This window comes from Plasmodium vivax, chromosome 3, assembly GCF_000002415.2.
Source record: "Plasmodium vivax chromosome 3, whole genome shotgun sequence".
NCBI lineage: Eukaryota > Apicomplexa > Aconoidasida > Haemosporida > Plasmodiidae > Plasmodium > Plasmodium vivax.
In genome coordinates, this window is record NC_009908.2 from 854832 (window position 1) to 868637 (window position 13806).

At 28.3% G+C, this 13806-nt stretch overlaps 2 protein-coding genes across 2 annotated transcripts, besides 17 other annotated features; both read right to left on the bottom strand.

Moving 5' to 3' along the window:
• Window positions 1-758: 758 nt before the first annotated feature.
• On the bottom strand, window positions 759-2180 carry PVX_096030 (hypothetical protein). The gene is made up of 2 exons (XM_001612713.1): window positions 1741-2180; window positions 759-1599 (listed from the first exon to the last, which is right to left on the bottom strand). Exons 1-2 carry the CDS (start codon window positions 1837-1839, stop codon window positions 1228-1230), a joined length of 471 nt encoding a protein of 156 aa, XP_001612763.1. The 5' UTR covers window positions 1840-2180; the 3' UTR covers window positions 759-1227.
• A 691-nt stretch (window positions 2181-2871) lies between these two features.
• Window positions 2872-2899: a microsatellite.
• A 94-nt stretch (window positions 2900-2993) lies between these two features.
• Window positions 2994-3019: a microsatellite.
• Window positions 3020-3372: 353 nt separating this feature from the next.
• Window positions 3373-3415: a microsatellite.
• Window positions 3416-5640: 2225 nt separating this feature from the next.
• Window positions 5641-5768: a microsatellite.
• A 584-nt stretch (window positions 5769-6352) lies between these two features.
• Window positions 6353-6384: a microsatellite.
• Window positions 6385-6475: 91 nt separating this feature from the next.
• Window positions 6476-6513: a microsatellite.
• Window positions 6514-6611: 98 nt separating this feature from the next.
• Window positions 6612-6745: a microsatellite.
• A 292-nt stretch (window positions 6746-7037) lies between these two features.
• Window positions 7038-7057: a microsatellite.
• Window positions 7058-8085: 1028 nt separating this feature from the next.
• Window positions 8086-8117: a microsatellite.
• Window positions 8118-8397: 280 nt separating this feature from the next.
• Window positions 8398-8434: a microsatellite.
• A 586-nt stretch (window positions 8435-9020) lies between these two features.
• Window positions 9021-9041: a microsatellite.
• A 491-nt stretch (window positions 9042-9532) lies between these two features.
• Window positions 9533-9571: a microsatellite.
• A 955-nt stretch (window positions 9572-10526) lies between these two features.
• Window positions 10527-12433, bottom strand: PVX_096020 (hypothetical protein). Its single transcript, XM_001612712.1, has 2 exons — window positions 12049-12433; window positions 10527-11816 (listed from the first exon to the last, which is right to left on the bottom strand). The coding sequence occupies exons 1-2, from the start codon at window positions 12112-12114 to the stop codon at window positions 10863-10865; spliced, it is 1020 nt and encodes a 339-aa protein (XP_001612762.1). The 5' UTR covers window positions 12115-12433; the 3' UTR covers window positions 10527-10862.
• Window positions 11806-11862: a microsatellite.
• A 161-nt stretch (window positions 12434-12594) lies between the features above and the next one.
• Window positions 12595-12627: a microsatellite.
• Window positions 12628-13020: 393 nt separating this feature from the next.
• Window positions 13021-13040: a microsatellite.
• Window positions 13041-13519: 479 nt separating this feature from the next.
• Window positions 13520-13542: a microsatellite.
• A 215-nt stretch (window positions 13543-13757) lies between these two features.
• Window positions 13758-13778: a microsatellite.
• Between the last annotated feature and the right edge of the window lie 28 nt (window positions 13779-13806).

Here is a 13806-nt window from a genome sequence, read left to right on the forward strand (position 1 = left end):
ACTACTTATATAAAGGTTGCCTTGGACTGTAATGACACCGTGTATTATTCCTTAAGTTGAGGACTATTCCAACGTACGTGTTAACATGTTTTTTATTTATATGCTGAGTTAGAAGCCTTCATATTGGTCTAACGATCTACCATAGTACAGAAACAAAATTGCACCGGATATGTTTTACGTACTATATAATTTTTTCTGAGATGTAATAATCGAGTTAAAAAAAAAAATAACATTTGAGGATAGATGAGCAAAATAAACTACACCGAAGGGAATAGACTATATTACAGTATGAACACACAAAGTGGGTAACCTTTTAATGCATATATAAGAAGTAATAATAATAAATGAACAATTTAAATATGATGAAGTGAAACATTAGTTAAAAGATTTATGAGCGTTTTTTTTTTCTTTTTTAATTATTTCATATGTAAAATTGGAAAAATAATACATCTGGATAGTTATGCATAAAAAACTGCAGCATAATAATCATTACAATTACATGGTCGTCATTTATATCTCCTTTGTGATTAACAGTTGGGAATTATTTCTGCATAAATATTTTTGAATGATCATTTTGAATGAAAAAAAGAATGTCACTTTAGTAATAAATAGAGCAAATTTTGATGCTATCCAATAATTGACTTAGAAGAAGCAAGAAAAATAACTATAGGACAACCAGAGTTGGGCACAAATATGAATCAAACCACACAGAGGTAAACAAATTATTATGATGTTCTTTTTTTACCCTAAGATAATAAAATTTTATGCTATTCTTTGATGACAGTTCTATTAGTATAACCGTTTTAGTTCAGGGGGAAAAAAGAATTAGTATAAAATTATACTGGAGTGGAATGATATGGAATGAACAAAAATCAACAATACATATGTACACATATGAACAAATATGAACACATACATCTGCTTATGAAATAACGTTCAAGGGGAAACAATGCAGTCGATGTATGCAACAAACTCAGACTTAACGATTAAAAAGAAAGGACAAACACAGGGGGTGGGTGTATTCAAAAAAGTGGCATTTAAAAAAGAAAAAGAAAAAGGTAAAATTTAAGTATTAATCTGTTTCTTTTCACGTATAATTGTTCTATTTTGGCATGTTATAAAGCATAATATACTTAATCGTATAATTCATATTTTGAGGAGAATTTTATCAACACTTATGTAACCTTTTTTCTCAGAGAATCACCTGATATTTTAGTTATTTTAAACTTACGCAGAAGTTTCTGGTGCAGCGGGCTTTTTCTGTGCAGCCTTTTTTTTCGGTGCGGCTTGTTTTTTCGGTGTGGCTTGTTTCTTAGGTGTAGCTGGTTTTTTTCGTGCAGCTGCTTTCTTCGCTTTGGATGTTTTTTTGGAAGATTGTTTTCTGGGTTTAGGAGGATTTTCCAATGCATATAATAAAGGTTTTACATATTTTGCATAATCTGAGCGTGGATCATATGATTCTAATTTTTGGAAGTCATTATTTAATTTTTCTACATCTTTGTGGAATGACTTGCTTTTTACACGTTTTATCGGGTTCTCTTTTTTTTCAGAATTACTTTCTAACATCTTGTTATATTCATCACGTAGGTTAAAATCGTACTAAATGGGTAATATAAAAAATTAAAACAATTTGTAATATATGCTTTTATATTATAATAAATTGTGAATGGAAATAAAAATATATATATATATATATATATATGTATGTATGAATTTATATATGCGAAAATTTTATTATACATAGAAGCAGCGATTAACTAAATATTTTTCAATATCACTTCCAAAGCATGAGGCGAATAAGGTGGAGAAAATAAATAAGGATGCGTATAAAGCTTTCATTTTGGATAATATATGATTGATTATTTATTATTTTTTCTTTTTAATTTTAAGTTAGGGTCAGCTTTATTTTTTTCGATTTAGTAAAAATTATATCGTTCTGCCTTTGTATTGGGATATATACAGATACAGCAAATTTATTTAATAAGCGGAAACAAAATTTTTGTAAATATTATAATAAGCTTATTAAGAGATCTTTATTTTAGTAAAATTTTAGATAATTGCTATTTAGGGTTATCTACCAAATAGGAAAAGGAAAATAGTTAAAGTTGGATTTTGGAAAAAAGTATTTATATTTATTTAAGAATATTTTTATTTAAATATTTATTTATATAAATAAATCATAGAATACATTTCTGCGGAAAAAAAAACGCGATATAAAAAAAGTTTCTAATGCGGAATGAAATTTATTTTCTTTTAAATATTTTATGCAAACGTGACGTTTTTATAAAAGAAAAATTAATATTTACAATTTTGCTTAATTCATATTGAGCTGTTATACATATTAACGCTTTTATGTAATATGGTTTAGGAAAAATTTTAATATTGGTATTTTTAAAAAGTAGCACCTTTATATTCTTAATTTCCTAAATTTGTTATAATTTTGTGCTTAAAGAGAAAAATAAAATTTCTTTCTGAAAAATATTTCTTTGGATAATCCTAATTATTTTGTAGTTTAAAATTTTAAAATGTATAACATTTTTTTATTAAAATTGTAAATATCTATCACAACATAAGATTTTATAATGTTTATAGACATATATTAAGTAAAAACAAGGAAATGTTAGAATCTAAGAATTTGGGAAAAAAAAAAAAAGTTTTCTCCCTTTTTAAGAAATGATCAATTTTTTGAATTACTCTTTTTTGTTTTTGTTTCCCTACCGTTTCTATGTTTCCCCCAATATATTTTTTTCTAAATTTGATTTTTGGGGGAAAAATAAGTAGTTTGGATAATGTATTCAAATTAAGTATATACTAAATGCATGTTTTTTTTTATAATGTTCCATAAAATAAATTTTTTTTTTTTTTTTTTTTCATTTTTTGCTAAGTTGTCCAGTTATTAGTTCAAACTTTTGAGTCAAAAGAGAAGCTATCCTGTTGACATTTTAATGTTTATTTTTGCTTCTAAAAAACGATGCATGTTAGATTTGCAATAGGTGGTACCCTATATAATTCATAACGTATAAGCATAAAAAGCGCCACGAAAATATATCTTCCTTTATGCATTTCTGTTTGAATCCTTTAATTTGCCTTTATTTTTTTTATGCGAAATCATATGTCTATTAATCAAATAGTTATATTCGTTTTGAATTTATTTACGAACCTGCGGCATTGACGGTTGAAAGGATCTTTACTATTATATAAAGACATAAGTTATCCTTAAATCGATCCAATTTTAATATGAAACAAAAAATTAGTTCGCCGTATTGAATGCAGTTTTGGTAGGAGCATTTTCCAAAATAGAGTTATGTAACTGATGGGATTGCCTTTCTAGTTTGTCATGTTTTATAAAAATTTTATGCTTGAGCTGAGTAGACAATAATGTGCGCTATAGCTTGTTCTCATGGATTAACATTAAAATGATTTTTTTTTATTTCTCTTTTGAATATTGATCCAACTTTTGCCTTGTTAAGGGTTTCTTTTTTGCGATATATCGCTTTATAGAACTGCTCAAAGAGTTCATAATTTTATTTATGTGATAATTTAAAGTGCCCCATAATTACATGCACGGTGGTCTTGCTCTGTTCCGAGATTGTAAATGATTTTCCAACTGGTTGTCTCTAATTTTAAGTTGATACAAAAGTGGGGTTATCAATTTTGATCGCCTACAAATGCTTCTTTTTTTTTTTGGACATCGTGGGTTCTACGGAGCTATACTTTTTCAGTGGACAATTTTAGGTTATATTTATGAATGAGAACAAAAATATTACCACTTCTCTTGTTTTTTCGCAAATGAGAAAGTGAAACTGTCAATTTTTAGCTTTGCATAATGTGAGGAAGCGCTTTTTACTCTAAATTTTCAGCGCGTAAGTGCAAATTGTTACGATGGTCCAAATGTGACAGGGTGAGCCTTTCAACACAAATGTGCGGTATTATAATAAACTCAATGCAAATGTTTTAATTTTTAAACTTTTCGTAAATGATTCTGAAATGACGAATATAATTGGTGTAGTAAGCATAGTATGTAAGCGTTCAGTTGATTGTATACATAGATCGTTAAAATGAAGGAGTTAGTTAGGTGGCGCGATAAAATATTTTTTTTGGCAAAGGAAGGGAATTTTTTTTTCTCGCAACTATTAGGGAAAAACCAATAAGTAAGGCATAAAAATGGATATAATAATAAGCGTGAAAATTTTATAATTACTTATCTATCGAACGGTTATGAAAAGACCTTTACTTTATGCTATTACTATCGTAAAATAATAACTTAAATTTTAGTATAAAAAAAATGCATCATTATTTAACGACTCAAAATGGTGAAAATGAGGACTGATGGAGGAAGTAAAAGCGATAGATTTAGAGCAAGATATGTCTATTGTTTTTCCACCCATGCGATTACGTTAGGCGCAGCCTTTCATATATAAATCAGGATGAGCTGTGTGTCATGTGGTTCTTCAGAATAGGGGCTACTCCACCATTCGCCTTACTATGTTATATTTGCCGCAATCAGTTCTTGGTCTGCTTTATGGGTTAACGCTTAATTATTGGGCAATACTAAATGGATAATAAAGCGATGTAATATTTTTATAACTTTATATGTGGTCTTTATGCGATGTAAAAATAATGTTAATGGGAAATTCTCATTTGAACAGCATAATGGAATTTAGAATTAGGAGAGAATATGTAATTTTGATGTACGCCCCTGGAGAAAGGGAATTTTTTTAAGGTGCAAATAAAAAGTAATAACAATAAAAAAAAGGATAAATGAAAAATTTACACACGATGAACTGCAACAGTAATGTAATAACCTATCAGAAAAATTGTTTTCAATTTTTTTGATATATACAGTGGGAAGCGTAAGACATCTGGCCAATTTAGGCAGAAAGAAGTCCGAGGTGATAAATATATCCATTAATTTTATTTATATCACCTTTGTGTTAACTCGTAGGAATTATTACTGCATAAATATTTTTGAACAATAATTTTTAATGAGAAAAAAAAAACATCATTGTAGAAGTAGCGCAAATTTTGTTGCTACGCATAAATTTGAGCTAAAAAAAGACAATGATTGTTGGGTTGCCCCAATTAATCACAAAGAAGAACTGAGCTAGGTAAGTAAACACATTATCATATTAGAATATCTCCTTTTTGTTTAATTTATGGAAATGACAAATTATGCCATACACTGAGGGTGGTTGTGTCTATTTGGCCATTTAGTTTGGGGCGAAGGTTAATTATCATAAAAGAAAAATGGTAAAAAGTGGACAGAACAAGATAAAACTATATACATGTAAGTACACATGAACATATATATATATATATATATATATATATATATATATATATATGTGCTTATAAAATAACTTTCAAAGGAGGAAATATCCTCGAAGGTATGCAACGAATAGAGGATTAACCGTTAAAAAGATATGAAGACGATGTTATAGGGATTATTCGAAACGATCGCATATTTTTAAAAAATAACGACAGTAATTAAGAGTTATTTTAGAATTTTTTGATCTTCGCGTAGCATCGTCTTTTTTATCTGCGGCTGTATTTTTTTTCTTTTTTGCTGGTGCGTGTGTATTTTTTAGTGCCGTTACACATATTGTGGCTATTTAATAAGACCGCGGTTTTTTAATTTTGTTCATTTGAATCATTTTATTTTTTTCGTTAACAATTCGAGTCTAGCATAGAGCATATTTTTATGCTACGGTTTTTTATTCTATTCATATTTTTGACAGTAGTGCCAAACGTGGCAATTTAAAAAATTGAACAATTTATATATGTAGTAAATAAGCAAACAAATGAACGGCTGTGTAAGAATGAATAAGTGTGAGGGGAGAAATTTATAAAATATGTAAACATTTCTCAAAACAACTAGCAGGACAAAACATATGAAACAAATAAAAAGGAAAAAATGAATGCGGGCGCATATGTAAATCTTTCACTTTTCAAAACATAATACTTTAATATCTTTTATATTAAATTAGAGTTAACGGTAATTTTCTCTACTTGTTAATATACGTTGCTTTTTTCCCTCAAAATTGTAATATATGCGAATGCAGAAAAAATGGTTCAATTGAATGAGAACGAATTTTATGTAAACGTTGATAACATACCTATTAAATTATTTTTGTAAATTTTTGGAAGCTTACCATTTAAGCTCTCTATACGAGGTGGGAATTAAAAATAGCTAATGGTAGATGTTGCAAAAATGTTTTGAAATACATAGTGAGGATTAATTGTTTTATACATACGTATAAATGTCTGCATATATATTGTGTAGAAACGGTAATGCAATATACCAGAAATTTTGCAAAAGGGGGAATGAAACGTATTATTGGCAACTATTTCACGGGAACATGACATGTTTACGAAATACAAAATTAATATTTGCAATTTTTTTCATTGTTAAATTATGTTGTTGTATATATAAACCTTTTATTATATGGTTTATAAAAAGTTGTATATACATATTTTTGAAAACAAACCCTTTTTTTTTCTTAATTCTACTATGCCAATTATATGTTTATATAATGAAGAAATTGTACTGGTTGTTGAAAAGTGTTTCTTTCGATAATCGTAATTATTTTTTCGTTTTAAAACTTGAAATCTATATATTTTTTCTTTATTAAAATTGTAAAAGACCTATTTCATGTTGTACAATTTCGAATGGTTATATTAAATATAAGGGAAGAAAAAGCAAAGTATAAAAATTTTTAAATTGAGTAAAAAAAAAGTGTTATTTTTAAAAAAGTAATGATTTTTTCTAAACAAACATTTTTGTTTTACTATCCCTCTCCCATTTCTATGTTCCCCCTAAAAAACTTTGCCAGTTGGTCATTGGGTACAAAACATAAGTGGCTTTGTATAATGTATTCAAAATAAGTACATATTAAATATGTACATTTTTGTATAAAACAGTTTTATATTTGCTTACCCGATGAAAATAAGTATTCATTCATTTGACGAAGGGGGGTGAAGGGAAGCAGTTGATCCTTCGAGTGCTCTACTGACATTTTGAGTTTTTTTTTTTATAAAATAATTGCTTCCCCGATGATTTTTAACGAATATAAGAAGATAGGAAGATAAAGGAGATATATAATAGAAGCTGCATTAAAGTTTTTGGCGAGTTATATTACTTAGGATGAAAAAGAAATCAATATAAATTGACCACTTTTTTTTTGTTTTTATTAAAATTTATGAATGATGATTATTACAGTTTAAAAAAGTAAAGGTGATTAATTTTTTATTTATTCTATATGAAATACTTTTAAGCGAACTTCTATTTGATTTTCTAAAATGATGAGAGTCTGTTCATAGTGCTATTATTTCAAAAGCTTTTTATTTTTACATTTCAATCTGGAATGAATTTTTAAAATGAACGTTTGCAATTATTTCTATAGTACTACATAATCGAACTTTACTCAAGGAAGAAGTTAAAAAAATGAAAAGAATAAGATAAAAAAGGTGAAAAAAAAAAAAAAAAAAGGAGAAGAAATAAAAAGAAAAAAAAAAGTAGAAAAAAAAATGAAAAAAAAAAATAGAAAAAATAAAGAGAAAAAAAAATGAGAAAAAAAAAGTAGAAAAACTTAACTGAAATGTTAAAAAGGCATTAACATTCAAAATGGAATGATTAGTAATATATTCTGTTATTAATGACGATGAAAACATTCAAATTGGAGCAGTTTCGTCATATTATATAACATATACCTAAATAATGTTAATGCTTTGTAAATATGACATACAAGCTATGCTGTAGATTTAGATCACATTTAATAAATTCATTAAAAGAGCAGAACAAAATTGTAGTTGTCATTTTTTGGAGCAAGACTGCAATAGTGATATAACTGCAAGAGCAAAACTTTTTGACAAGAAAAAGTAACATGCTGCTATATTTTAATATGTGGAGTAATGGCACATGAAAGAATAGAAGGATAGTTTTTACTCTATGAAGTGACTGCCACGAATATACATAAAATTATAAAGTTGTACATTTCATCATTTTGATATAAAAATGTTACATGCGGAAGAGCGCCTTTTCGTGACAAACATTACATGAGAAAAGTAAAGCTATTCATTTCGTTGTCCACATAATGCTATAATAGCGAACTGGAAAAATGCACTGATCATTTAATAGAAAATCATTTAGTACATAAAAAGTATAAGACTGTTTGTATAAAAGGAGTGGTATAAAAATGATTCCATGATTTGCACCGTGGTTACCGAACTAGCCGTAATTAACATAAACGGTATGGAATCTTTTTTATAGCGCTACTACAAATGGGTCTTTTTAATTTTCTACCTATGATGTTCGTATTAGTAACGCAAGAAAAGTATGAAAGAAATTTGCATGTGATTATTAGAAGAGTGCTGCACTTTGTTGTTATCTAATATGCGCAAATCTCCGAAATATTGTGACAAAATTAGGAAACGTGTTCCTATTATTTGCCCAAAGTGGAGATGCAAACATAAAAAAACAAAGTGATTTGTAAGTGTGCTTATCAACAATTTGAAAGAATTCGCCAAATAGCGATATATACCACATGCACAGTTTTGCAGATAAATATAGTGGCATATCATGCTAATAAGTTACTTTCCTTATGCCGATTTATATGCCTAAGAATAAGTTGACGAAGAAGGAAAAGTAGCAGACGTGTACTTTACAAATGCACAATTAAGCTACAACTTCAAACAGGTTAAGAAACAGAAGAGTAAACAAAAATGTTACCATTTCGAAGGAGAAAAGTGAACAAACAAATGTAGTGACACTATATCAGTTTAATGTGAATGCATAATCGGACAGCTTCAAAAATGCAAACGCATTCAAAATGGTGTATTACTCATTTGGTTATCTTTTAAAAATGGTAACATTTTTCTAAAAAGGAAATATTTTTAAAATTAACTAAATCGGAAGTAAAAATAAATGTAGATTGAGTCCCCCTGGAATTAATTATACGTACAGAATATGTACTAGAGACACCCAGATTACTTCACCTTGTTGATTCTTATATGAAGAAAATGACCTGTTCAATTTTATTGTACTTTCGAGCTGTACTCGATGTGTAAATACATAATAATTGAACTAGCATAACATTATTAAGCGGAACAACAAAGGTGAAAAAGATTTTACAGCATATTTTTTGCACTCCTATAGATAATCAAAATTAGGAAAAAACTTCTAACATAATGTTACACAAGCGGAAATTGGTGCACACAACCATCACCCCTCACGTGTAATCATTAAATTTGTAGTTTATCCTAATAGAGTATATACAGGAGTTAATTCCAATGTTTAAGTAATAATTTTGTAAAATATAAAAAAAAAAAAAATTTAGAAGAACATTTTTATTCCGTGTTGAAATGTGATGGACAATTTGAGGAAAACCCACACTCATGTTGCGATGAACCATCCGCTTGTCTATTTGAGAAGCTTTCAGGAATAAAAATAATAACGTAAATAAAAAACAGTAATATTACAAAAAGTGAGTCGTGCAGCGCATCATCTTATAATATGGAGAGCATTTTTTATCTCTGAAAAAATATAAGATGTCGAAAGAATGCACAAAAACTATTATTTATTAGCTGTGATTTTGTTTACGCCTTCTCTGATCAGGCACTAAACGTGTCAGATGAAGAGTCGTATAGACAACGGCTACATTGCGAACATGTTCCCTTTTTTTTTCGTCCACATTGATTTAGCAAGGAAATGTACGTACTTGCACATATATACCCATACATGCATGCATATGTTATATATGTGCTAACAGTATATATGAAGTAAAACAAAAACAAACATATAAATTTTGCAATAAGCATATAAATTTTTTGAAGCAAACGTATAGAGGAAATATTTTCGACGTAAACGTTGCTTCGAGTTAAATCGCGCGGCATTATTAATACCCGCTGGCCCATTTGGCTGATTATGCAATTCGCAAGCGGGACGATTTATTTTAACGCGACATTTTTTATGTGCTATATTACCCTTTTCATAACCCTAAAAGGCTAGACGAAACAGCTTCAATAAAGGACAATGACGTAAATATCCTTAAGAATGCGTAGGGGGAATATAAATACGCGTATTCCGAAGTGAGGGGTTTTCTCTCACAAATTGGGCGGGAAATTGTGCGGAAAATGGTGCAGAAAATGGTGCAACCATTTTTGCGGCACTTATATCCGACAGAAATGCCGCATACACTAATGACCCAAAAACTGAGGTAGCAAAATATACCTTTTTTCGGGGATAAGAATACGATGTGCGCACACAGATCGTCAAATAAATTTTCTTAAAACTATTTATTTCTTAATAATCCTTGGAAGTCAAATATTTTATAGTTTTTACATGGGAAAAAAAAAAAAAAAAATAAACAAATAAAGGTTATGCAGAATCGGGCTAATCAGCTAATTAATAAAAAAAGGCACAGCATGTAAAAGTTATAACACAAACACAACAAAAAGTATATGAGAAATAAAAAAAAGAAAAGGATATAATATTATTCATGTATGTATAAAATATGACTTCTTTTTTTCATTTCATATTATTGTTATTATTAGTAGTTGTAGTAGGTAGTGGCATTACATTTAACTAACTGTTCATCAAATAAACAGTTAAAAAATATAAATTATCTTACCATTATGCATTAGCAAAAAAAATAAAATTATATTGTTAATCATGTTTTTTAAAATTACAAATAAAAAAAAAAATAATTTTAAATAAAAATTATTAAAAAAAAAAAAAATTCATTTCATCAAATATGCTTTGTTTTTTTTTTGTATATATTTTTAAATTAAAAAATATCCACATTTTTCTGCGCATTTAAAAACCCATATTAAAAATCTTTGGATAACCCCTAAGAATCAATCCTTTAGTATTTAATTGGTTTTCTGAAACTTCCTCTTCTGTCAAAGCCTTTGTAAAATTTCTTCATTTTGTGAAGTTGTGCAAATTTTTTTCCATAGTAAGCAATCATTGCAAAGAAGGTGAGCGAAAAAAAGGCAAAGATATGCGCGTTAAATAAGGTTGACTGAAATACCAACATTATCATTAAAATAGCCATGTTTATGGTTGGTGGTAAGTACACTCTAAATTTGTTCATAACGTGTTGGTATTTTCCTTTTCCGGCTTTAAATTTGCATTCATCATAGTCAGAAAGAGCTTTATCTTTCACTGAACGTAACAATTCGACTTCGAATTGTTTGTCGAATTTTTTTAAAGCTCCCATCATTCCACCCTCAGATGGTTCTTCTTCTGCAGAAGCTTTTATAACCATATCTTTAAGAGTTTCGAAGTTTTCTTCATGTTTGTAGTCGTATTTTTTGGCTCTAGTTGATCTTCTTTTTTTTCTTTCAGATCTTGCAGATTTGCGAGATTTTCTGGGCTTCTCATATTTTTCTAATGCCATAGAGGATGCTGATGTGCTTGAAGAAGCTTCATCATCATAGAAACAGTCCATGTCTAAGGAATCATCAGTTTTTTCTGATTTTTTCTGTACTCCTTTTTTGATTTCATAGATCTCTCTCATGTCATCAAAGGATGCATCTAAATCGCGGTAGCTCCTTTTTTGGAACTTCTCATCTTGGATAATGTTTCTATAAGTGTTTCTGAATGCTTGATCCTGTACTAACTCGTTTAAGGTTTGTCCAAAAGCTTCATCATCATATTCATCGTCTAACAAGTCAATGACTTTATTTTTTAAAAATTTGTATTGGCCTGTTCTTGAGTTTCCTATTAGGGTGTGTTGGGCTGTTAACAATCTGCTGGTTCTGACGGCATTTTCTTGGCATGCTGCGCTATCCCATGATTCAACAAAGGTAGAGGACTAAAAAGGAAAAAAAATATGATCACCAGTTTATGGCATATGTATTTGCATATAATTATATATGTAGTGCAGGGCAACACGGGGTATAGGGGCTTATACGACGAGGAAACATATATGTAGAAATATATAGTAGGCCCCCCGACGTGGGTAGGGGGGGCCAGGCAGGGACGCAGCAAACATCAAATGTTAAAATGTAATATATATATTTCGCTCAGTTGTAAATTTTGCATACAAGTACTAAAAGGGAGCAAGCGACAATTTTTGAGAAAAAGGAAAATTTGCTAGTTTGTTCTGCCATGTTGAATAAAATTAAAAATAGTTTGAATGATACAAAGTATTATAGGAAAATTTAGTAGCTCGAATGGATTATTCTCAACAAATTAATTTAATTAAATTGTTATTTTTTTCTTTTTTCGTAAAATTTTGTTTTTTAACAATTTAAGAAGAAAATGTTTTTATAATGCTTTAATTTAATTATTATTTTATATTTTTAATTATAAAAAAATGTTACTAATTATTATAGAACAATATTTAAATAGATCCTAAGCAGATAAAAAAAAAAAAAATTGAAAAATGTTAATATTAATTAAACCATTGCATTTTTTCTATTATTTCCCAAAAAAAAGAAAATATGTATAAAAAAAAATTATTTTTTACATGTAAAATGTGAATAAATTACTGCACATAAATGGGTATAATGGGGAATAAATTATAAATAAAATAAAAACAATAATTTACTTTTATTTTTGTAGATAAATTAAAATTAGGAAATTTTTTTGTTTTACAAAATGGCTTTATTACCAGCCTCGATGTGACCATTTTTTTTTCTAATTATCTAAGTTCTGTCGCAATTTACGTGGTTGTAGCGCATTTTTGATACTACAATTCATGAAAAAAAAAAAAAAGATACCCTAAATTTAGTTATTTTTTAAATTATCACCTAGAAAACAAGTTATAAGAACTAAAAACGTAGAATATTTTTAATGTTTGCAAAGTTAATTTGCTGGATCTTATAGGATCCTAAAACTTACAGACCTGTTTATTGGAGAGTAAATACAGTTTGCATGTAATTATTTTGTAATTTTACATATAGAGTAGGGGAAAATAAATTTTACATTTTTTTTAAATAAATTAATAGCGCCATTTTTAGTATATAGATCTTGAATATTTCTAAATATAAATGATCCATCGCTGCCACTGAAATTTAAATAATTAAATGTGGGGTAAATTATGTGGTAGCAAATCCGCGGGGCTTTTTTACTTAGCTGATTAGCTGTACGACGACTGCTTATAGAAAATTCTTCCTGGAATTTCCAAGCAAGAAAATGCTGATTAAGCGAAAAAAAAAATATATATATATAACATCCTATAAATAATATGTAATGTACACAATGCATTTAGAATGCTAAAAAAAAAATTACAGTTTAAAAGAACTATGTAATTTCCCTAAATATATTTTTAAAACATATTTAATGTTTTGCCTTGCGGAATGGATACGACGTTATGCGCGTAGTATGTATATCTATATGTATATTTAACGAACAAAATTGTGACATTTATAAAATATAAATTTACTAATATGTTATACCAAATGATGCCTCAAACAAGCACTAAAATTAAAACGGAAAAGTTATTAATTAATGTATAAGAATTCACGGTAAAAATAAATAACACATAGGTCTAATGTATTCTAAAAGGTTTATTAGCAAACAAAGGAGTACGTGCGTACGTACTATATTATATACATCGTTTTTATTATTAATATTGACGCGGTTATTATTTCTTTCATTTCTTTGTAGTATATTCCTAAAGAAATATACCATCAATTTTGCGATACGAAGCATTTTTGAAAGTAGGGCGAAAAAATAATGAATACTGGACATTTCTGCTTTATCTATTAGGCCTTATATCTCCCTAATTAGTTACCAACATTGGGGCCGTCCCCTCAATGTATACTCCGCATGTGCATTTGCAAATCCGAGTAATTTCT

Bases quoted from the DNA above. Each gene is read 5' to 3' on its own strand.
- PVX_096030 (XM_001612713.1), bottom strand. From the start codon at position 1,839: ATGAAAGCTTTATACGCATCCTTATTTATTTTCTCCACCTTATTCGCC. The intron at 1,600-1,740 runs GTATAATAAAAT...TTACCCATTTAG, and splicing joins TAGTTAATCGCTGCTTCTAT to TACGATTTTAACCTACGTGA.
- PVX_096020 (XM_001612712.1), bottom strand. From the start codon at position 12,114: ATGGCAGAACAAACTAGCAAATTTTCCTTTTTCTCAAAAATTGTCGCT. The intron at 11,817-12,048 runs GTATGCAAAATT...TTTCCTTTTTAG, and splicing joins CTTGCTCCCTTTTAGTACTT to TCCTCTACCTTTGTTGAATC.